The sequence below is a fragment of the Lissotriton helveticus genome, chromosome 3_1 (genome assembly GCF_964261635.1).
Source record: "Lissotriton helveticus chromosome 3_1, aLisHel1.1, whole genome shotgun sequence".
Classification (NCBI taxonomy): domain Eukaryota; kingdom Metazoa; phylum Chordata; class Amphibia; order Caudata; family Salamandridae; genus Lissotriton; species Lissotriton helveticus.
In genome coordinates this window covers 1,466,961,029-1,466,984,109 of record NC_136061.1, presented here as the reverse complement: position 1 = coordinate 1,466,984,109, position 23,081 = coordinate 1,466,961,029, and the positions used below count along the sequence as shown (strand labels likewise).

At 43.3% G+C, this 23,081-nt stretch overlaps 1 protein-coding gene across 1 annotated transcript in view; it reads right to left on the bottom strand.

The window, feature by feature from the left end:
* LOC144824267 (contactin-associated protein-like 5) overlaps positions 1-23,081 on the bottom strand; it is a 1,441,011-nt gene that overhangs the window by 956,099 nt on the left and 461,831 nt on the right. Inside the window, exons 6-7 of the mRNA XM_078683402.1 lie at positions 14,463-14,666; positions 12,557-12,741 (exon numbers count right to left, since the gene is read on the bottom strand). Of these exons, the coding sequence (XP_078539528.1) occupies positions 12,557-12,741; positions 14,463-14,666 (389 nt within the window). The remainder of the gene's footprint in view (positions 1-12,556; positions 12,742-14,462; positions 14,667-23,081) is intronic.

Here is a 23,081-nt window from a genome sequence, read left to right as displayed (position 1 = left end):
CAGTCCCTAAGCCTTCCTTTTTCTGCATTTTAGTCACCCCTAAAGTAGGCTCAAGGTACCCCCATGGTCGGGTACATTATGTAAATGTAGGACATGCCCTGTTGTGTGTGGCATGTCCTGATAATGAATTACAGCCAATTTTGTTTTTCACTATTGCAAGGCTACCTATTCGCATAATCCAGAATGGGCAATTTGATTATAACATTTTATAATCCTAACTTACTCAGGGAACTAGGTAGAAATTCGAGTTTAGTATGCCTGAACTCAGAATGATAAAATACATCTTTTAGTGAAGTTGGTTTTAACATTCTGCGTTTGAAAATACCACTTTTAGAAAGTAGCTATTTTCTTGCCTTACCATCCAGCCTACTTCTGCTAGGTTTGTGTATTCCATGTCTGGTTTGTGAGTGACAAGAGCTGGGGTGGCTCCAGGAGATAGGGCGAGTTAGCACTAGGCTGAATAGACCTATCTGCATTGGGAGTGGTGGGAGGAGTAGCACCTGGGACTAAATAGGGCTGTGCCTGCCTGTCACAATGCTGGCTCCACCTCCTGTGGTGCGTCTGATGAGCCTAGCCCACACTGGCAAAGGAAGAAGTTGGGCAGGGCCGGACTGGCCCTTCCGGGCACCGGGCAATCCCCCGGTAGGCTGGATGGATGGGGGTTTCGTGACAGGAGGCCGGTTCTGTTGTTGGGGCCGATTGGGACCTGCCCCAACAACATAACACAGATAGTGTTTACAGCTGTACGTTAAGCACATCACAATCAGGCCGCCTGGCTGCTGCCTGAGAGGCCTGGTATGAGCTGCGGTGCCGCGCCGATTTAAAATACATGATTTCATTTTGATCACCACTTGACCTCACCTCCTCCTGTCACCTGACCATGATGTGTTGTTGAAGACGTGCGCAGCAAGCATGTGTCACCGCCTCCGCGGCGCCGCTGTTATTTTAGGGTGAGGTCTGCAGTAATGCTCATGCGCATTGGGAAATGCGCGTAAATGAGGCGAGGTCGAGGCAGGCATTTAGAGCAGGACAGCCAGGAAAGAGATCCGCACCCCATAATTTAATCTCCCCTGTCTTCCGCCCGCAGTGCAGGTGAGTGTAGTATTTATTTGTTTGCAGTGATCAGGGGCCAGATCTGATTTGTGGGTGGTGGGCGGCACAGCTCTACTGTGCAGTTTGCTAAAAACACATTTTAGCAGGTGGGTGTGAAAGACGGAACTAGGAAAATCACAGCAATCAGCGATAATTGAAGTGAAATCATAAGGATGGATTTTTTGACATGTTTATCGGCATTGTCTCTCTGTTTAAAGTGTAATCATGTATTCCTCTTCGTGTAACAGGATGCATATACCCATTGTGTCCCTATTAGACATCGAGGCGCGCTCATTTGTTTCTCCCCATGGATGAATGAAATAATTCAATGTAGATGTATAAAGCACACAGAGACGGGCGTCCTCGAGCTAGGGAGCATAGAACGGAAGGAGAAAGTCCAACCCATTTAGCAACTAAAAGACATGTTCTGAGGACTTTGTGAAATGAAGTGTGGGTTGTCGGAGTTCTCAATAATAAAGGAAGCATGTTCAGTGACAGCGTGCACCTTTAATTACTTTCCTGAATATAAACGTGCCAGTGTGCAACCGCCTATTTGCCTCTGTAATAAGTGACAGTTTGCTCTCAGTTCGCCCCCTATAAATAGAAAAAACGCGCACTGTCCTTTCTCAGTTGACGGGTTGCGTGAGAGGTTTAAATAAAATCCTGGGTTTCTCTCTTCAGTATAAGAAAGCTCGAACTGTCTCGTTTCTCCCTGTAGCACATGACAGGTTGCAAACTCAAGGTTTTCCCTATAACACTTCATAGCCTGCACTTTGCTACTGTTGTCTTAGTGTAGTAGCAAGCTTTCATTGCTCTGCTGTTAACTACAACAGGTGCTGCTGGTCTCTACTCGCTGTGCTGTCTTGCGCCACCTCCTTGTTGTAATGCATGTCCGCTCGCACTCTCACTGTTGCTCCCTACACGAGGTACTTGCTTGCAGTCTTGTTTTGCTTTCTATAGTATTCGATGTTGCTCGTATGAATGCCGGCTTGCACTCTTCTTGCTGCTGGAACAATTTTCCGAGTACGGCTGCTGCTGACCATTAACTGCACCAAACAAAGGTTCACAGAGGTCGGAAAAAACAAGTACTACTGAAAATTCAAGTGTAACACATATGTCAAACCTGTTGAGAGAGGGAGAGGGAAAGCACACAAATATCCTCGATGTGGCGTAACACAGGCCCCCTCAGCCTCCGCGGTGCGGGTGGGGAGGCCCTCAGCACAGTACTGAGGCCTGAGAGAGATGAAATCTGGAGTGGCAGGCAGTGGTGCACGCTGGTACTGGCAGGCTTTGGGGTTGGGCAGTTTCTCACTCGGAATGACAGCTCCTGCAGTGGTTGTCCTCAGGTAGTCCTCACAAGCGTGTCCCAGTGACTCAAAGCATGGCGCAGCATTAGCAACTCAATTAAACTCTGAACCATAGTTCTCTGACCTTATAGGCCCCCAAATTATGTCCAGCTTTTTGTCTTTCCACGTACCTACACGCACCCTCCGTTCTCAAGGCCAGGCTCTTGCTGTGGTCCCTAGATTCAGGCTCTGCCGGGCGGGTGGACGCTCTTTCAGTGTTAAAGCTGCGACCATCTGGAATTCCCTTCCGGTTGAAATCCGCCTGCTGGAGGACCTTATGCTTTTTCGGAAAGCCATAAAAACTTTCTTTTTTAGCCTGTTCTTCCTAGTGGTTTCCCATCTAGTTCCTGTTATGTTGTGTCCTACCTTGTCACTGCGCCAGGACGCCCCTTCGCTGGAGCAGCTGTGCGCACAACAAATATCTATAACATAACATAAACTTAGAGAGGGCAAGTTGCCATTAGTGCTGCCAACTGAACTGATCCGGTAATTAATAGAAGAGGTTCTCACAAGAAACTATTCAAATCTTTTAAAGTACCACTGGGATTATTTAACTAACTACATTTAAAAAAAAACTTTATTTATCATTTTTATAAATGTAACTAAACTAATTTGGTGAGCCAAGACAACAAATGAAATCCCTGTATTTCCTTCTGCAGCTTTGTAAATCTAATCTTCAATTCCTTGAAGAATATCAGTCTTTACCAGGTGTAGTATTATCACACCAAAATCTGCGTGACTCGCAGTAAGCCCCTAAATATTCTGAACAGAGGGACAGAATATTTTGGTGCACAGGATCCCCAAAACCATTAGGATGGGCATATCATATGATGTGGCTGTGTAATGATGGTCACCTCTTTAGAATGTTAGAGATGTAATGAGATGGAATGTTGGAAGGCCATAGGGCAGTTGATGAAGGCTGAGGTGTCTGAATAAATAATACCTTACTTGAACCGTTTCACTGCCTTTCTTTAATGTGTAATTGAGGTCGACATGCCAATTTGGCAACAAGGGTGGTTGGCAGAAGCTAAGTCATACACCTCAAAACGGATGAGGTGTTATTTGTCAATTGTAAAGAGACTGACCGCAGACTGCTCTGTGTCACTTAGGAGTATTGCCATAGTGACAACTCGAGTGGAAACAGGACCCGGACATACTCCCAGTGACTGCAGCAACGTGTGTAAAGAGGCATTGAACTAAGTAAGAGGAGGATTTTGGATGGTTATGTCAATCGGAGTGGCGTGAGCATGATCAGCTTGTTGAAGCTCGTGCATCATATTGACTCAGCCGTGAGATTGGGAAAGTGTGTGTGTGGCCTCAACGAATGTATGATGTCATCATGTGATGACGTCTTGGCCATTTTGGATTGGAATTCAATTACAGAGGAGTGATAACTGCGAGCAGCCATTTTAGAGTGGGTCACTGTGATATTTTGGAGGCATTTGCTGAAGTGAAAGGTCCCGACGAAGTTGTCCATATAAAAGTGTCCTCTTTGGAAAGTGATTCCTTGTACTAAGGGTGAGCATAAGGGACTTTAGAGTAGTTAAATGATGTAATTTTGAGCAAACAGACAACAATACCCTCACACTTGTTTTTTGCTCTTCTCTATAATATATTCAGGTGTCTAGTTAATTTAAAGGCATTCTTATAGTAATTTCTGCAGAATATTTCAGCTCCAATGATTTTTCCTGACATCACAGGGCAAACCAAATCTTAAATGGAAGAAGGTTTTCGGGAATTATTTTTGAGTTTGTGGCACTAACTTAAGCTCAGCGAGGAAACATGCACTGTTATTACATCATTTAGGCACAGAAGGCAAGAGGTGTTAGAAAATGTACCTGAATTGTCTATAGAAGACACAAGGAATTTGAATGAGAACGAAATTGTCTTCCAAAATCTAGAGGAGTCTGTGGAAGATTTTGTGACTATTTTGCGCAAACTGGCATAAAGCTTGCATTTTGGCAAACCTACAGAGCAGAGAATTAAAGACTAATTTGTTTTAAAAAGCGGTAGTGACGAAATACTAGAAGAATTTTGGTTGAAGGATGACCCACCTCTAGAAGTAGTGATTCTGGTGGCTAAACGTTTAGAACTAATGCTGAAGTATGGGGAAGAGTTGAGTGTAGAGAAGGATGTGAAAACTACTGTGAAAAAGAGGGCTCAAATGATGTGTGTGTTGTCAAAACTAATAGTGAGTTTAAAAAAAGGAGATTTAGAATTTATAGGGACATTTTACAGATGTGGAATGGTGGAACACAGAGCCAATGACAAGATGGGCCCTGGTTTGTCTCTAATTTGCAATACATGTGGCAGGAGAACTCATTTTAGTAAACAGCCATGAGTAAACAACTTTGTAGTGTTTTAAAAAAGTAATATAGCCAGCGTGAGGCCGCCTGGCTGTGACCTATGTGACTGACCTGTGCCTCAGTCTGTGTTAGTCTCGTCTACACTGATTCACAGACTTCTCAGAGACTTACTGTCCCATGTCGTCGGCTCGAGTGAGTCCACTGACACAATATAACAGTGTCTCTCTATAATTACTAGGCAGCTGCTAATGTTTGGGGTCTCTAACATCCTGATGGAGGCTTGACTGCATGCCGGGCCCCGCCCAAATCCCTGGCCTGGAGTCCAAAGTGCTGTAATGCACATGCCATTATTATGATTATAAATTCCAGGGTAGGAGCCAGGGGGCCTAGTCGGCATAGGCTGGCTAATTGTTTTTCCGCTGGCCTGGCAACACACATGTCCAACTAGTGCAGGTCCGATGTTCAATTTCCTGCCTCAGCCTGTGTGGTACAGTGAGCACCAGCACTGATGCCAAAGTTAAAGCACAGCAGTCGAGTGTACTGTATACCAGAACACTCTATAGCACTAAGCCCCAGGAAAGATAACTTCTGCCTCAGCCTACCTACTACCACACCAGCACCAGCAGCATTCAGGTAATTTATTAGAGAAAACAGCTCTAGAAGCGCGACTCCGGTATAGTAAGTATTTTAATATTCTGGCAGATACAAAAGGTATTATACCCCTATCTGAACATACTTTAAACAGTGCATATAAGAAGAAAACAGTATAACATGTGTTTTCAAACTGCCCTAATGACCCCTGACTGATAAAGTAAAAAAAGACAGAAAGTGCATTTCAAAAATGAATACAGACACTTTCATGCAAAGTTCCCTTAAAACTCAAGTCCAGGCCTTTGAAAACTGTTAAAACCTAGATTTGGTAGACTGTATTTTTTCTCCAAAAAGTGGCAATCCTAAATGAGCACCACTATTGAGGCTGCAGTAAGAGGAAAACAGTTGAGTGTAATATATGTCTGCACTCTCTGCAGCTCTGAGCCCCTGACAGATGGCAGTACAATCCTCTTAGAAAGGAGCAGTAGGTTAGTGAACTTCTTTTTTAGGTATTTTGTAGTAGTTTCAATATTTTTTTAGAACTTCTCATTATTTGAAAGTGTGTAATTTTGGATATTTATTTCTGTCAATGCACTTCATTGATTGATTTTTCTTGTGAAAGTGTCACTCTAAGTGTTACACATGTTGTCACATCTTGCTGTTGAATGTCACTCAGAAGTACAGTTAAATCATGAAAATGTGACACATGAGAAGTCAGAATACTTGGCAGCTATGAGTAAGTGCTTGAGACTGAGTGATAGTATAATCTCCAAGTTCCACTTGCTATGCTATAAAATTTGCTTTTTAGGCTACCATGTGGTCATGAAGGATCAGATTAATGAGATCAACTTCTGAGCAGCTGCAGTGCCTGCCCTCTGTTATGGAGAACATAAGTCACAAAGTCTTTCTCCAGCCGACTAGACTACGGCAACGCCCTCTACGCCGGAACCACCGCCAAGCTCCAGAAGAGACTCCAGCGGATCCAGAACACCTCAGCCAGACTCATCCTCGACATCCCACGACACAGCCACATCTCCGGACATCTGAGAGACCTGCACTGGCTCCCCATCAACAAGAGAATCACCTTCCGTCTCCTCACCCACGCACACAAAGCCCTACACGATCAAGGCCCGAGCTACCTCAACAACCGCATCAACTTCTACGCTCCCAAACGCCATCTCCGATCAACCAGTCACGCCCTCGCCGCCGTCCCCCGCATCCGAAGAACGACAACAGGAGGAAGGTCCTTCTCCTACTTGGCCGCCAAGACCTGGAACTCCCTCCCTCCCGACCTGCGCCTGACCCAAGACCACCTCTCCTTCAGGAAGAAGCTCAAGACCTGGCTGTTCGAGCAGTAGCAGCACCCCCCCCCCCCCCCAAGCGCCTTGAGACCCTCCGGGTGATTAGTGCGCTCTATAAATGTCTATGATTGAGTTAACGCTCTTCCTTTTCCCATGCTTTGCAGCAGTTTTAAGATCTTCTTAGAGATTCTTGTTGCTGAAATGGGTGTAATTTCTGATATTTATATTTTTCCCATGTCTTAATTGCTTGATTTCGCTCGCAAGAAAGTGTCACTCATAGTTGTTGAAATGTCACTCATAATTACACTGAAATTATGAAAATGTCACACATAGCAATCTGAAACCTTTAAGGTCATCATCTACTATTTACTGTGCTTTGAAAGTTGATACAATTTGAATATATGATGAATATGTAATGAAAATGTGCTGTAAAATTCCCAATTTTGGACTGTCGTTTTCCAAAATTTTCTTAGGGGACAACCCCCCCCAAACCTCCTTCTTAGCGGTCAGGTTCGCTCGCTGCGCTCGCTCGCTACGCGCAACGGGGGCTGGTCTGGCAAAATTTCCCAGGGCTGCTTTCAGTTCCCAGTCCGGCCCTAAAGTTGGGCACCGGCAGAATGCACCCAGAACTGGTTTGGACTAGGTACAGACAATCTCTGCCTTCAGAGACAAAGGATTTGTGTGTATAAAAGGGGGGACCCAGACCCCAGAACATTAGATCACTTCTGGGAATCAAGACAAACCTTTGCTGAGGAGAAACAATAGGAAGATGAAGGAGGAGACTACCCCTGTGCTGTCTGCTGTTTGGGGGTTGGCCTGCAGTGGTTGCTTCATTGCCAAAGAAAGGAGAACAACAACAGAGTGTGCTTTCATCATCTTGAAGAAGAATCTCCAAGGGCTTGAACTGTGCTTGCTTCCTGCCTGAAGACTCAGGGATACAAGACTTCACCACCAGCTCCCCCTTGAATTCCCTTGCTGGGAATTGAACTGTCTGCTGTTGTGCCGGGCCTTCTAAGAGACTGCGTGTCTCTGGGATCTGGAAGCATGACTCAACAAAGAGGAAGTGCGTCGCCGCCGCAGCAGCTGTTGTCGCATTGCAGAGTAAGCGTGCTGCCTCTGCCGCTGTCTCCATCAGATTACTGAAACGCGTCGTATCACTGGAGAAGCGTGCCGCGGCCACAGAGGTCGTCTGCGCATTACTGGAGAAGTGTGCTGCAGGGCCTGTGTCGCGGCTCAGAAGTTCACCGAGTCGTCGCACATTCGTCGGGCATGCACACATCGCATCTACATTGTCGAACCGTAACTAAGACTCCCTTTTTGTCGCGTCACGCATAGCGTCATCACATTAGATCTCAGTAAGAAACCGGCGCGTCAACTCCCCACACAGTAAGGAAGCGAGCCTCAACTTCCCTGTGCAGCAGTAAGGAACTGACCCCTCCCCTAAGTGTAAGGAACAGTGCATCACTTTCCCAGCATCCCTTTTGTTTGTTTTGCATTACGCATCCCAGGTACTTTGAGAGTAAAGTGTTGCATTTACAATCTAAAGTGAACTAAGCTATTTCTACCATTTTAAAGACTTGTTTTGTTTACAGTATTGTAGATTCTTGTTGTTTGGTCTTGTGTTAAGTCTAGTAAAGATTACTTATTTTTCTAAACTGGTGTGGTGTCCATTTGTAGTGTTTTCACTGTATTACCGTATGTGTTCACAAATGCTTTACACACTGCCTCTGAGATAAGCCTGTCTGCTCATGCCTAGCTACCAAGGGGGTGAGCAGGGGTTATTTTAGAAGTGTAGCCCCTTACACTGACTAGAAGCAAGGGTCCCTATTTGGACAAAGGTGTATGCCATTGGCAACTAGAGACCCCCAATTCTAACACCATCTATGCCGCTTGGCCTGCTCTTTGCATCACGCCGCCTGCCGCCTGTGATGCTCTCCGTGGTCTTTGCAATTCTCTCCAACACAAACGGGACTCTTGGCACAAACCTTGAGAAGGTAAACATTCAGCTGGACTAATCTGGGTCTGCATCCTACTCACGCTCCAACACAGTCAGCCTGAACTTTTGACTTTAACATCTTCCAATGTGAACATGAAGCTATGGTAGGCACTATATCACAGTTTATTCTTTAAAAAATCATAACTTTGGTTCTACTGATTGGATTTTTGTTGTTTTGGTCTTGCTTTATTTATTATATTTTACTCTATTATTATAATCGTGTGTGGTGTTTTTACTGTTCCATTCCACAAATGCTTTACACATTGTCTCTAATTTAAGCCTGAATGCTCTGTGTTAAGCTACCAGGGCATGAGCACAGGTTAATTTGGGGTTTGCTTTTGCCTTACCACGATTAGGATTGTGGTTTCTGCTTGACCAGGGCTCACTCGCCAGTCAACTAGTAACCCAATATCTATTAGTGAGGCTTCCACTCCCCCTAAACCTTTAACCTTATTTCTTACATCACCCACAGTCAAAGGAGAAGCACTATCAAACATATATAAGAAGATAAAGGTGATTCCTAAAGAAGACTCAAAAATAATACTGAAAAAACGAAGAAGGAGATTTATTAAAACAAAAAGTATGAAAAATGTGGGTAGCAAACAAAATATTTTGCACATAGTTGCATCTGTCAGTGTTTCAAAATGTTGCATATTCTCTTTTTCATTAATGCTTAATGCGCTGAATATTGAATGCAAATACATTTTGAAAAACATGATCTGGCAAAGCAAAGCTTCCCTTGTGCTGGTTGTCTCATACATGGAGTCTGTAACTTACTGGTTTAATGAGCTTAGCAGTGGCGGCTGGTAAAGTTTGAAAGTAGTGGGGCTGTGGAGGACAACGTTGGGTGTCTGGGGCAATTCCCCCATGCAATTTTCTTTACTAAAAGGGGTGAAAATATGCATTTTTCATTATGAGAAATCACTGCACAACTCAATCAATATCACACTCACGTTTCCTCTCAAAAACGATTAAAGAATACAATAGTTGTCACCAGAAAGTGTCAAATGAATTCTCAAATGAAGGTCTTTGCAGGCTCCAAGCAGCCTTTTCTTGATTTCTACAGAGCAGCAACACCATTCCTGACTGCCACATCCTTTGCTTCACATTGTAGGAGGGCCGTTCTTTGAGGAAAGTGAGAATATACAAGATAAAGGAGAGATTTAAACCTTCGGGGAACTGGATTTCTGTTGCCTTAGATTAGAAACTGCTCAATGGAATTCCTCACCAGTTCAAACGTGCCTCTCACTGACGTAAGTGACTGGCAGAGTTCTTGGATGATCAAGCACTGTCAAACATGAGACTTGGTGGGCAAATGAACTGCTAATTTCTTTAAGCTTACACACTCCAACAATGTTTGTATAATGTTGTAGTAAATAGTTCATTTATAATTTATAAAAACCTTGGTGACCACACAAAGGACAACATTATGTGTCTATAGTCCTTCCATAGTTATTAATATTATTGTCTTCAATGTTTTTTTCATTTATAAGACAGAAGCATTTTACAGTACATTAATTCATCACTTGGATCCAGTCATGACTATATCAAATCACAAACTCAAATGCCGGCGATTTTTTTTAGCACTAAATGTAGAATAACCTGCAGTATTAAACATTATGTAAAATACAAGCTATTATTATCAAATACATATTTGAAAATTTGGTAAAATGTGATAGAACGTCAATGTGTAAATCTCATGACACTCTTGATATTAATCTTATGACCAAGACAACTTATTCCAACCAGAATCAATCTTCTGATGTCACATCAACATTATCTATGCTCAGTGTTAGGATATATGGATACGATCTCCTAATTCAACAAAGCCATTATTTGCATATACATTATGTAATGCTATTAATGCTCCTATAAGCTATGCTGGCATACTATCTTCATTTAAAATGTTACCCAGAAGAAAAGAGCAACAAACCTCACTTGTGCTCAGTTATTTTTAAACAATGGTTCTCCGGAGAACCACAATTAGTGTATCACAAATTACTCTTTCCCTGGGATGCAGCCACCATGCCTAGATGAGAATTTTAAGCCATAACATTTGCAGTATTAATGAACCGATCTCTCACTGCATTGACACAGAGAAATAGCCTGCATTATTCATATAGTTATGTTCTAACATGTACAAACTAATAATTTGACTCTATTTAATTGAATAGGTAATCGGCAACAACTGAAAGTATGCTGAATTGCCAGAAAAATTACATTGCCAGCTATCTGTGCCAGCTAATCAAAATAATACAACATATTGCACAAAGGAAATCTGGGGCTAATCATTAAATCATTGGCCATTAACAATAAATGTATATAAAATCCTAAAACAAGTGCACATTGTAGGAGGCCTGCTCTTTCCCTTACAGTCAGAGGCACTCCAAGATAGACGAGTCATAAACCAGTCAGCAGTCTGAAAGGAATGCATGATGTGGGGGGGAACATTAATTAATTTACGGCCTACCCAGAAAACACAACGGCCAGTCAAAAGAGTATTTTGTTCTTTCTAATGCTATGGGTTACGAAATAACTTCTGCTCGGACTCTAAGACACCAGTTCTCAGCTGCTGATCCAAGCAGACTTTAGCGATGCAGGTTGAGGGTTGCTACTGCACACTCGGACAACAAGGAGAGTTGATAATGGGGAATAAGCAGGGCACAGAAGCTCGTATCGTCAGTCTCCAGATGAAAAAAATAGAAAAAAACATGCACTCATTTTGCTTTAAACACACCCAGTACTCGTGAACACAGGTTCACAGCGTGCACACGTAGCACAATTCATTTCACAGTTTTGCAGAAATGCCCAGTGCCGCTTCTATTTCTGGACACTACAGTAGGACTGTTGGGAACCAGGTGTGACAGTTAATTCAATGTCGGGTCTCCCTCTGCAACCCTTCTCATGTCATGTGTAACCTCCCTTGGACCAACCAAGAACAAGGAAAATGCATCTATGGATTGTTTTTGTGCAGGAAGGTCCGCCTTCCCGTACAAAACAATCCTACTTACAACACACGCACCAACCCTTCATGGGTGCAAGGGTGATCGCATTGGGGCTAGTTTGCCCAAACATCACCAGCACAGGTGGAAAAGACAGGAATGCAGCCTATTGCTTAAATACCGCACATTCCTGCACGTTCCCTATGGCGCAGCGTGACACAGCCAGGTAGGTGACTTGCTGTGCAGCGCTACATCAAGAATCTCGTAAATATGCCACAGGCTTTCCCGGTGTAAAGGTGTACTCTTGTCCCAAATACCCAAATACTACTGCAATCCACATTGCAGGAATTGATGTGAGTTCAAAGTAAAATTCTTAAAATGTCTGCAGTGTATTCCTGGGCATTTCCTGTTTTGGGTCATATGCTGACTGATGCAAGGGACGATACCAAATCTACAGAATTTAGACAAAATTCGAATAGATCTGTTTCTTCTCTTTTTACTGCTGTTTTTACTATTTTTACTGCTGCCTTCATTGAACCTAAGAATGAGAATTGCAAGAACCATGGGGCATATTATCAAGAAAGGCAACAAAATTATCGCCACTTTAGCGGCAGGAAACTGCTGCTAAAGCGGCGATAATGTCCTTGATAATATGTCCTGTGAATTCCCATAGCAGCCCAGGTTAACACCAGAACCTGGGCTGCTATGGGAATTCACAAGGCCATTATCGCCGCTTTAGCGGCAGTTTCCTATTTTATCGCCTTTCTTGATAATATGCCCCTGTGTCATTGTTTACAGCAATAAGAAAGCTAAGGCTAGTAGCTGCCAGACTTGGCTAGCCATAATTGATATCCACAGACTAGATTCGCCGACTTAGCTAATAATTATCAAAAAACTCAGTGGTGAAATTGGTAGCACATATCACTACTAGGCTGGTATAAAACTCATTTACACTACTAACACATGATTCATTTGTACACACCTCATAAGCAATGTCCAAATGATTTGCATCCCCTTTGGTTCGAAACTGCTGCGTATGTCTGTCCACAGTGAAGTTCACCTGCTTGTTGAATCGTTCAATCAGCACTGAGTGCCAGTGCTGGTCATCCAGCAGACTTCCAAGATTAACCGAAGTATGGCTGCTGCTGAAGGGCATGTTAGAGCCACCTGCAAGAGTGAAAGCACAGAGAAGCCTTTGTCAGTGGGCGGGGCCTAAGCATCTAGGACTTTACTACATTTAGTAGAAAGGGCTTGACATTCACGAAGGATTGTGTGACCTTTCCATCACTCATTATATAGTAACTGCTGGAAAATGTGCACTGGGAATCATTTAGATTACAACCTTGTTTTCGAACACACTGACTGTAGCTCTATATATAGTGACATGTATAACAGTTCAGATTACTCTATGCATTAATTACAAAGAGCATTTATATTTTTCAGTTTAGGAAAGAATAGAGCTGTCGGAAAGCACAGAGTGTGGGTTATATTATTTGGCCATAATTCTGTGCATCCAAGTATGATGCACGTTAAAGGTCGAAATCAATTAAGAGGGGGCAGGCGTATATTGAGACCCATGACACGTGACACATTTGTAATTAACACTGACTGTTGTCCTGCAGCAAACCTGGATTCTCCCGATATGGGTCAGGTTTCTGGCCGTGATGTATCCCAGGATGTCTGCAGGGATGCAAGGTGCAAGACATCAACAGGCAGATCGCTCGCAGTGACTTCCAACATTTCCATTTATCATGAAGGACCTCAGTACATATGCATTTTTTGTGTCAATAGATGGACAGAAAAAGCACAGAAATCAGGGGTTGTGCAGGCCAGCCGTCACCCTATCACAGTTGCTCACTGCTTCCCACAGTCACCTCCATGCACAACTGACAGTAGGAAAATAGGCTGCCTATGAAATCAGTGTACCTTACTTTGCATCACTACCTCCTAAAAACATCATCCTCCAGCTCTGCTTACCTCTTGACGTCACTGAGCCCCATCTCAACAGAACCTTTGTTGTTTCTTGGGAGACAATACATTTCTGTTCCCAACATTAAGACATCGGGCATATTTACAATAAAGTTGGCGAAGCGTGTCAAAAAGCATGAAAGGCTAAAGACACGCTCCTCCACATAAAAAACGCAGGGTTGCACCATATTCACAAAAATATGGTGAAGGCCTGCCTTTCTCCCTGCGCTGGTGCTAACTTTAGCTGCCTAGCTCCAACGCAGGCACACTTGCTCCATAGTGCAAGGGTGCCTGTGTTGAGAGGAAGATTGTTTATGTGCAGGAAGGTCCCCCTTCCTGCACATAAACAATCTTTAAATGGAGTTTTGTCACTTCTGTATATGCAGCTTAATGCTGCACACATACAAGTTACAAAATGTAATATTTTTTTAAATATTGTTTATATGCGGGAAAGGTCACCTTCCATCACATAAACAATCAATGGCCTTTTGCTGTTTCTAAGCAACACACATGGAAACAACAAAAACGAGGAGAAATAAAGCATTTCTCCTCGTTTCACCTGTTTGAGCCCGGGTTTTTCCTGGTTGTAATGTTGGTGCTACTTCCTATTTACGCTGCCCTTGTAAATAGGGGGCAGTGTCACCCATTGCCCTCCCCTTTCACACTAAATACAGCGTGAAAGGGGGCCTTATTTACAAGGCAGCGTTAAGCCACGTTAAGTGGCTTAACACTGCCTTGTAAATAAGGCGAGGCCCCTATCGCCATCACAACGTCACTGAGAGTGACGTTGAGGTGGCGATAGGGACTTGTAAATGTGCCGCTTATTTTGCACCTATTGATGCACATCTACCCTATCAAGAACTTAATACCTACCCTTATACCCAAGCATAACACATTTTAAGTCAAGACAACCAACATACCCAGGTTAATATCCAGTGACAGGCTGCCTTTCTGAAGCTGCAGCATAATGTAGTCTCCGCGCTGTCCTTCTCCCGAAAACAACACACCACTGTTCTCCATGCTCTTGAACTTGAGAGAGAATATATCCCGGACGGTGCTGATCTGTTTCTGATTGAATCTGTACAGGAGGTAGCTTCTTCCGTCGAATTCTGCAACATATGATCCTATGGTAGGAAAAAAGCGACTGTGAATGAAAGATCCTTGTAAAATGAAAATACATCACTTTTACAATTAGTTTCCATGCCAAGCAGTCCTGTTAACGTTTCCAGTTATGTAAATAACATCTACTTTATTTAATTTAAAGTAACCCATATTACCTAATGACTAACAGTGTATGAAATGTGTTAAGTTGGCTTTGTCAAAACTGCAGAGTATCTTTTCAAACCATTTTCAGGGTCTTGAATTAAAAAAATAGCAATAAAAAAACGACATTAGTTCTTTTTTCTGAAAAAACACCCTTTAATATTCAATTTTTGTGTGCATACTTTCCGGCACTATTTTCTCTTTGCAGGAAAAACTACTGCAGCCACAGCGAAATAAGACCACGGTTTTGCAAAGGTTTGCCAGGTGAATTTTAATGTTGGACAACACAAGGATATTCATGTAATATGTCTGCCTATATTTTTATGTTGCTCTAGCTCCATCTGAAGTTGATTTGTAATCATTTAAAAACATTTGTCATTATTTCCCAATAATTCAGAACCTCCCTTTTCCAGCTTTCGTAGACAAAACATGACAGTATATGAGCAAAACTAAAAATTGACACTGGACAACTGCTTGCAACAAGCTGGGTGAGTACACACTGCCATGCATATGGCTGCAGAGGTTATTTGAGTATTCAGGAATGCAAGATTTTTTTGATCAGTACTTTCTCACATCAGAGAAATTATCAAAAAAATCTTCAAGGTAACAACATGAACAAATGAAATGAATATTAACCAAACAAATGGTGCACCTAGCTGACTCGAGGTTTAAGGCCAAAAGGCTTAAAAGAGCAACAGAAAAGGCCCAGCGCAAATAATCCATGACTGGGAATTGTGTAGTATTCTTACCCTCACATCACATAGTGGATGACACTCAAAGCAGTGACACTTGTTTCCCGCTGAAAGCCGTTGGCTCAACAAGTGATTAAAATGACCATAGGTGACCTACAACTCTGGACTGAGTTGAGATAGTTCAGTAAGCCTGATAAAGAAATGAGCTACGTTCATGTCAGGGGAGTAGCTCCAAAAAATACCCACCAACCTACGGGCCAGCACCCAGAATGGCTATGAACAAGCAAGCCTAGTTCTCCCCATCAGGGATATCCTATAATCTCGCCTATCTTTACTCTATTCTCAACCTTCCACTACCGCACCCTCGATCAAATCTCGCCCTTATCCTCTCTCCTCTCTTACCCTGTGTATCCCTTCGCCTTTTGTCTCTTTTCTACCAATGCACCCCTTTCCCTCCTGTTTCTTTCCTCCCTCTCCCTTCTTCTCTCATCTCCGTTGTTCTTTTTTGATTCACTACATCTCTCATCTCCAATCACACCCTTTTCTTTGTCTCACTCCTAGTTTCTCATCCCTCTCCCATTTCCATTTGTTTCTCCTCTTTTCTCCATTCTAACTCATCTTCCTCGTCGTCCCTTAGCCTCTTTCACCCCTCCTTGTGCTCATGTCCTTCCTTCTCCACCCCTGTCCCTTCTGAACACCAGCAGAAATTGTAGGATTAAATAAACCTATCCAAGATGGTAATCATAAAGGCCATGCATTTAAACTCCTCTCAGCACAGCTGATCACTGGGGATTTAACTGCATGATGACTTGGAATAGGGCCTGGCTGTAGCCCAGACACTGTTTCTAAACTCATCTGCAAAAAGCAGACGTATGTGCACAGCAGGGTTTGGCCACACAGTTGTTTTTGTAGATGACCTAGCTTCAGCCCAAGACAATGAAAAACCCCTGCTGCTCAAGGCTACACATGCTGTGCACCAGGTTTTGGACAGATGGCAGATTGAATGCAGGGCAAAATAGAGTGGGGAATGTGGGTTGGCCACACAATGGATTACAAATATTGGAATATAAGATCATAGGAATTTAGGGGTATTATATAAAGATACAATGATGAATATTTCTTGAAAAATATTCCTAAGGGTAAGTTATGCTATGTTTGCTCTTGTGACATTATTATACATTTATAAAAGAGTTTGAAATTCCCTGAAAAAAGAGTTAAAGTAATGTTATTGTTGAGAACAAAAATAAATACTAATGAAATGTTCAGTTATATTTAGGAGTAAAACATAACTCACAGCCTGATGACCTACTAATGATCTTTCATCTGATTTCATTGATGATATCACTAATGATATCATGGCATCACTGTTGCTCGGATTTGAGTTTACTTTAAATAAAAAGACAAGAGGCGTTTGGCAAAACTGGAACAAGTTGGTTCAATTAAACTCTGCAGCTGTGAAAGCCTCGACAAGTGTGTCTGCTCAAAGTCTCTTGATGTATAAAGTTTTGGTTGCTCCTAAATACAGTTCATGAAGTACAATAAAGCAATTTTCTACATTCTAAAAAAAGCACCTCAGTCAAAAATCAACAAATATGGGCTTCTGATAATGATACGGATAGCTCTATACCTCAGGGAGAGGGCCAGTGTGTATGTGACTAGATGACTGGCATGAGGAGCAAGTGGAATCTACATGTAGTGTGCATGTTGTGTCCTGATTGGTTGAGTATTTCTATCTACAAGTGGTATCTAGCTTTGTGGTCTTGTGGGGAATGCAAACCCTTGACCAAACGTGCTTTATTAGGGCCAATTTCCTCAGACCTGTTTGTGGTGAAACTGTCTATCTGTGGGATCGATCAGGGTTTTACCTGGGTGCGCATTTGTATTTAGGCTAAGAGACTTGTGACCTGGTTTTCAATAGGCATGGGTGTGGGTCATCGGACTTGTCAAACCAAGTATCTCTGACTCTGGGTTGATGAGTGTGGGTCTCCCTTCCATTTTTCGCTGTTGTCTCCTCTGTTTTTACTGGTATTAGATGCTCTGGGCGCTGTGCCACTGACATGCAGTGCCACAGCGCGAATGCTCCCTTGGTAAATATGTCTGTGAAATGGTATATCCCTGATTGGCTTATTTGAGTTACCTGTTGGTCCCTAGAAGTGTGGCCTGTGTGTGCCCAGGGCTGGTAAGCCAAATGCTGCTGGTGAGCCTGCAGCGATGGTTTGCGCCACCCACAGAAGCAGCTTGTAAAGTGTATCTCAGACCTGCCACTGCAGTGTCTGTGTACAGTCCAGAGCTGCCATCTTGGCTGTGAAGTTCCCACACTTCCCAGCCCCTAAACCTTCCATTGGCATCATGTCAGTCACCCCTATTGTAGGTGCATTGTGTGTGTAAAGTAGGAAATGGCCTAATATGTGTAGCATGTCATGGTAGTGAAGTACACTTCATTTTGTTTTTCACTGCTGCCAGGCTACCTGTTCTCCATAGGCTAGAATGGGCAGTCTGACAATTATATCTTATAGTCCTAACTGACTCAGGGAACATGGTGGAAATTCAAGGTTAGTATGCCTGAGCTCAGAATAATAAAATACATCTTTTAGCAAAGTTGGTTTTAATATTCTGTGTTTGAAAATACCACTTTTAGAAAGTAGGAATTGTCTTGCCTAAGCCTTCCAGTGTGCTCTGCTGTTATGTGTAGTGAATGTCTGGGTTTAGACGGGAAAGTCAGGTTGAGTCAGACCTGGGTTGAATAGAGAGATCTGCACTGAGTACTGGGGAGGAGTAGCTCCTTGACCTGAAAAGGGCTGTGCCTGGCAAGATGAATGCTGGCTACACCTCCTACTGTGCGTCTGATGGCAGACCCCCTCTTTCTGAAAGGAAGGATGCAGCCAGGTAAACAAAGTGTTCCAGGCCTGAGCAGAACTGGTTCTGGCTGGGTTCAGTGACTAGAGACTTTTGAGAACAAAGACTTTTGGGGTATAAATATCTGTGCCCAAACCCCTGATTGTTTGTATTGCTCCTGGATGTCAAGAAGAACCTCTGTCAGTTTCACTAAAGGAATCTGCAGGAGAGGACTGTCCTTGTGCTTGTGTGCTGTTTCTTGGACTGGCCTGCAGTAGTTCCCCCTGGACTTGGAAGAAGGGGGAAAAGGACTTTGAAAGAACTTTTTATTTTGCTAAAGCAATCACCCAAGGGCTTGAAGAGAGCTAGCCTCCTGCTGGAGTCACAGGCACATCTGACTCCCCCTCCAGCCTCCTGATTCCTCCGAGCGAGGATTTCTATCTGCAGGTGAGGCCCCTGTGAGTTCCAGGGCCTCTAGTTCTACTACAGAGAAGAGATTGCTGAAATTGTCGCCAACGCCAGTTTGGGAGCTGCCGCAGCTGAAGAGCGTAAGAAAAATCCACGTGCTGCTGCCGGCGAGTGCTTACAAACCAAAGATCAACGCATTGCATGCTTGCGGGCCACAAAGTGCTCGCTAACCTCCAAAGGTCATCGCATCACACGTTTGCGGGCTGTCGAGTACCCGCTAACCCCGGACCATCGCATCGAGATCATCGCATCACAGCACGGGCGCCATTTTCTTTCATCGCAACAAGGTCGCACACGCAACCGGACCAGAGCATCATCCTCCCTTGTGGCAAGGATTCAAGACATCGCTGGCCTAGCGCGGAGAAGTCTGTCGCTTTGTCCTGCACGCATCCGCAGACCGGCGCATCATCCTCCCTTGCGGCATGGATTCAACGCATCGCCAGCCTCGCGTGAGGAAAATCATCGCTACAGCTCGTTTGCGACATTTTGTTTGTTATGCTACAAAATCCAGGTACTTTGTAAGTAAAAGGGTCGCAGAGACCACTGCTTTGAACTGAACTCCTATTTGCACACTTTGAACTATTTTTACAGCATTTCAAGAGTAACCCTATTTTTCAGTATTGTGGCTTTTTATCGTTATTAGTCTTGTGTTAAGTCTATATATAAAGATACTTATTTTTTATAAGTACTTGTGTGGTGTCCCTTTGTAGTGTTCTTCACTTTGTTACTGTGTCTGATCATAAATGCTTCACACACTGCCTCTGAGATAAGCCTAGCTGCTCGTGCTACGTTACCACAGGGTTGAGCAGGGGTTATCAAAGGGTGTAGCCCCTTTACTCTGACTTAGGAAGAAGGGTCCCTACTTGGACAGTGGCCAGCCACTGCCAACTAGAGACCCCCATTTCTAACAATGGGGAAGTTACATTGGGTGAATCTAACAGCAATATATGGCAGTCACTGATATAATTTCTATTGACATCCTTAACATTATGCATACAGTTGTCATAGCATACATTGACATTGTTCTTACTGATGTTGGCACAGTTAAGTTTGCTTAAGTCATAAGGTACATCAACATTGTTTTCACTAGCAACAGTATCATCATTTGTGCATGGATTATGACATACATTGATCTAGTCATTGCCGGTGTCAGGGTCCCTCAGGGATACTCACTGAGTACATATCTTTTAAACATTTATGTTTCGGACCTGGACATCCTAATTAATAGTTTTGACTTTTCACTTTTCTCCTACGCTGACAACATTCAATTGGTAGTCTCAGCTTTCAGCAATGTCCCATAGTTTCTACCCGCTTTCAAAACTTCATGCAGTCAATCATCTCACGAATGAATAGTTATTGCCTGAAGCTCAATCCAGGAAAAACAGAGTTGTTAACCTTTGGCAACCTCTCACATGCCTGGTCCCCTACATGGTGGCTGGTTGAGCTAGGCCCTCCTGTGGCCAAAGCCAAGTACTCGGGTGCTCAAATTGATAATAAACGTAACTATGGCTGTAGTTTCTTCATCCTTTCACTCTCTTTGGGTGATTAAAAAAAAGTTCCCTAAATTCCTGCCAATTCCAAAGAAATAATCAGCACTGCCTTAGTACTTCCCAAATTAGACTATTGTAATTGTCTCTGCATGAATCTACAAGAAAAACATTTGAACTGACTTAAGGTGGGGCAAAACGCTGCAGCCAGAATAATATTAGGAATACCCAAATTCCAATCAGTCTATCTTGGCATCCTGAAAAAACACTGGCTACCAGTGAGAAGTAGCATAAAATTAAAAGCCCATTGTTCTGCTCATAAGGCACTGCACATCTCCGATCCGGAGTTTTTGAGGCATATCTTCCAATGGTATACACCCAGTAGATCACTGCGCTCCCTGGGAGGTAAAAAACTTATGAGTCCCAGATTTCAAGAAGCTGAACTGGAGTGGAAGAAGCTTTGTCACCAGGACAACTAAACTCTGGAACAGTCTCCCCACCCACATACATTAGGGTTTTGCCTCCCCTGCTTTCCTTTAGAAAGGAGCTTAAAACATGGCTTTATAGAAATTAAGGGAAAATCTTTTATGTTCTAGAGTAGTTGGCGCCAAGACACCTAAGTGTAAACTTGCGCTCTACAAATCCAATAACAAAACATATTGGGGCAGATTTATTAGGCCCTTGCGCCTCTTTGCGCCGCAATTGCGTCACTTAATGTGACGCAACAGCGGCGCAAACAATGCGCCCTATTTACAACGTGACGCATCTAGGAGATGCGTCACGTTGGAAAGCACTGCGCCATAAGGAGGCGTTCCTGCGCAGGGGGGGGCGTATGAGATTTCACTCAGTCACTTTCTACGTCAATTCCTTACGCCTGCTTGAAGCAGGCGTAAGGGTGAAGCACCATGCATTGTAGGGGTGGCCCCTGTGCATTGCAGGAGTCATGTCGCACTTGCGACATGACTCCAGCAATGCGCCGCCCGTACGCCGAGAGATGCATCACGCATCTTCCCTGCCTTGCACCATGGGTGGCGGAGCTGTGGCGCACTGTGGCGCACATTAACTGGCGCATCCCTGGGGATGCGCCAGTTAACATAAATCTGCCCCATTGCCTTTATTGGTATTGCCGCTGTCAAGCCTGCACGTATCAGGGTATTCTTTGACCCATTCCAACATCAAATATCATATCTCCATTTCCATTATTATTGATATCACTATGGACATTCTGCTGATGTACTTGCAGAAAATGATAGGAATACAAAAGTAATTTTTATCAGTGGCAATGCGGCCTGGCCCACATTAGATCTGCCATGGACTGCAGATGATATGAATATTGGGGTTTGTCACAGAACGTGATAAAATACATGCAATGGGTACTTCCAAATGCTGTGCTTTGTAAGCTATGTTTGTGCAGAGTTTAAGCAAAGGGTCGGGTCTTTAGCTGTGCCCTGCTGTGAAATTAGTTCACTGAGCCAAGAGGCTGGGTCTCACACTGTGCCAAGCACCAGTTGCACAGTCAGTTATGCTCACTTTAGGGCGGGCCTGAAAGTAGGTGAACTGATATTTCATAATAAGAATTCACAGTATATAACAACCCAACATCAGAGATTACCAAGACGTATTCAATGAATGTTGTTGTTGTAAGCTTATAATGTATAAGCAATTAATGTCACATGTATAGGGCTCTAATACCAAATGGGGAAGTGGTGATATGGAACAAAGATATAATACATGATATGTTATGTTAATGAAACTTGCACAGCGCACGTTCAGCAGCAGTTTCTTGGCACTTTTAATAACACATAACTACTGATGTGATTAGATCAGCGAGTGCTCAGTTCACAAGGCTTGCTTAAAAAGCCATGTTTTTAAGATAGTAAGAACTAAACTAAAGTCAGTTTCATGGCGAATATTATACGGCAAAGAATTCCAGATTCCAGGGGCCAATAGTGCAAAGCTACGTAAAGCTGATCTGTACTTGCGAAACTATGGTAGTGTAAATCGATTATAATGTTTGAATCTTAAACTGCGTGTGGGAATATACCTCTCTACTTTTTCGACCCCAAATTTGTGTGTAGCCCATTCATTCTTTTCAACGCGTTTTAGAAAACTTTAAACTGTACACGTTTCTAAGTGTTTTTTAACAGGACAATAGCGTGGGTTTTTCTAGGAAGCTGAACTATTATTCTTCCCGCCTCATTTTGAATTATCTGACGCTTATGCTGGATGGTGTTCGGCGAGCCTGCAGAGGCACAATTGGTACAGACGAGTCTTGAAGTGATGCTTGCCATCTTTATCAGTTTTCGTTCCTTGAAAGATATAAGTGGTGCAATTTTCCTCAACATTTTGAGTAGAAAGGTGCACTTAGGCACTATTGATCCTACTTGTGGTTGCAGTGTACGTTTACCACAAATCAACACATACCTAAGCTCTTTGCTGAGTTTGTTTGAGTGGGCACAGGGCTGAGTTCACTCGGACAGTATAGATGGTTCCAAAAGCAGTTGTTTTTTTTATAAGTGTAACTATCTCCATCTGATCCACATTCAGTTTTAGTTGGCTGACACTCATCCAAACTGCAATATATCTTATCATGTTCTGAAATTTAGCATATCAAAAAGGAGTTCGCCAAGGGTGCGTTCTGGCGCCAACGTTATTTAGTCTCTACATAAATGGCCTTGTGGAACATCTGAATGGTGTAGAAAATAACGATGCCCCTAAACTAGCTACAGGTAGAGTGCCCGCTCTGATGTTCGCAGACGACACTCTGTTGTTGTCTAGAACATCATCGGGCATT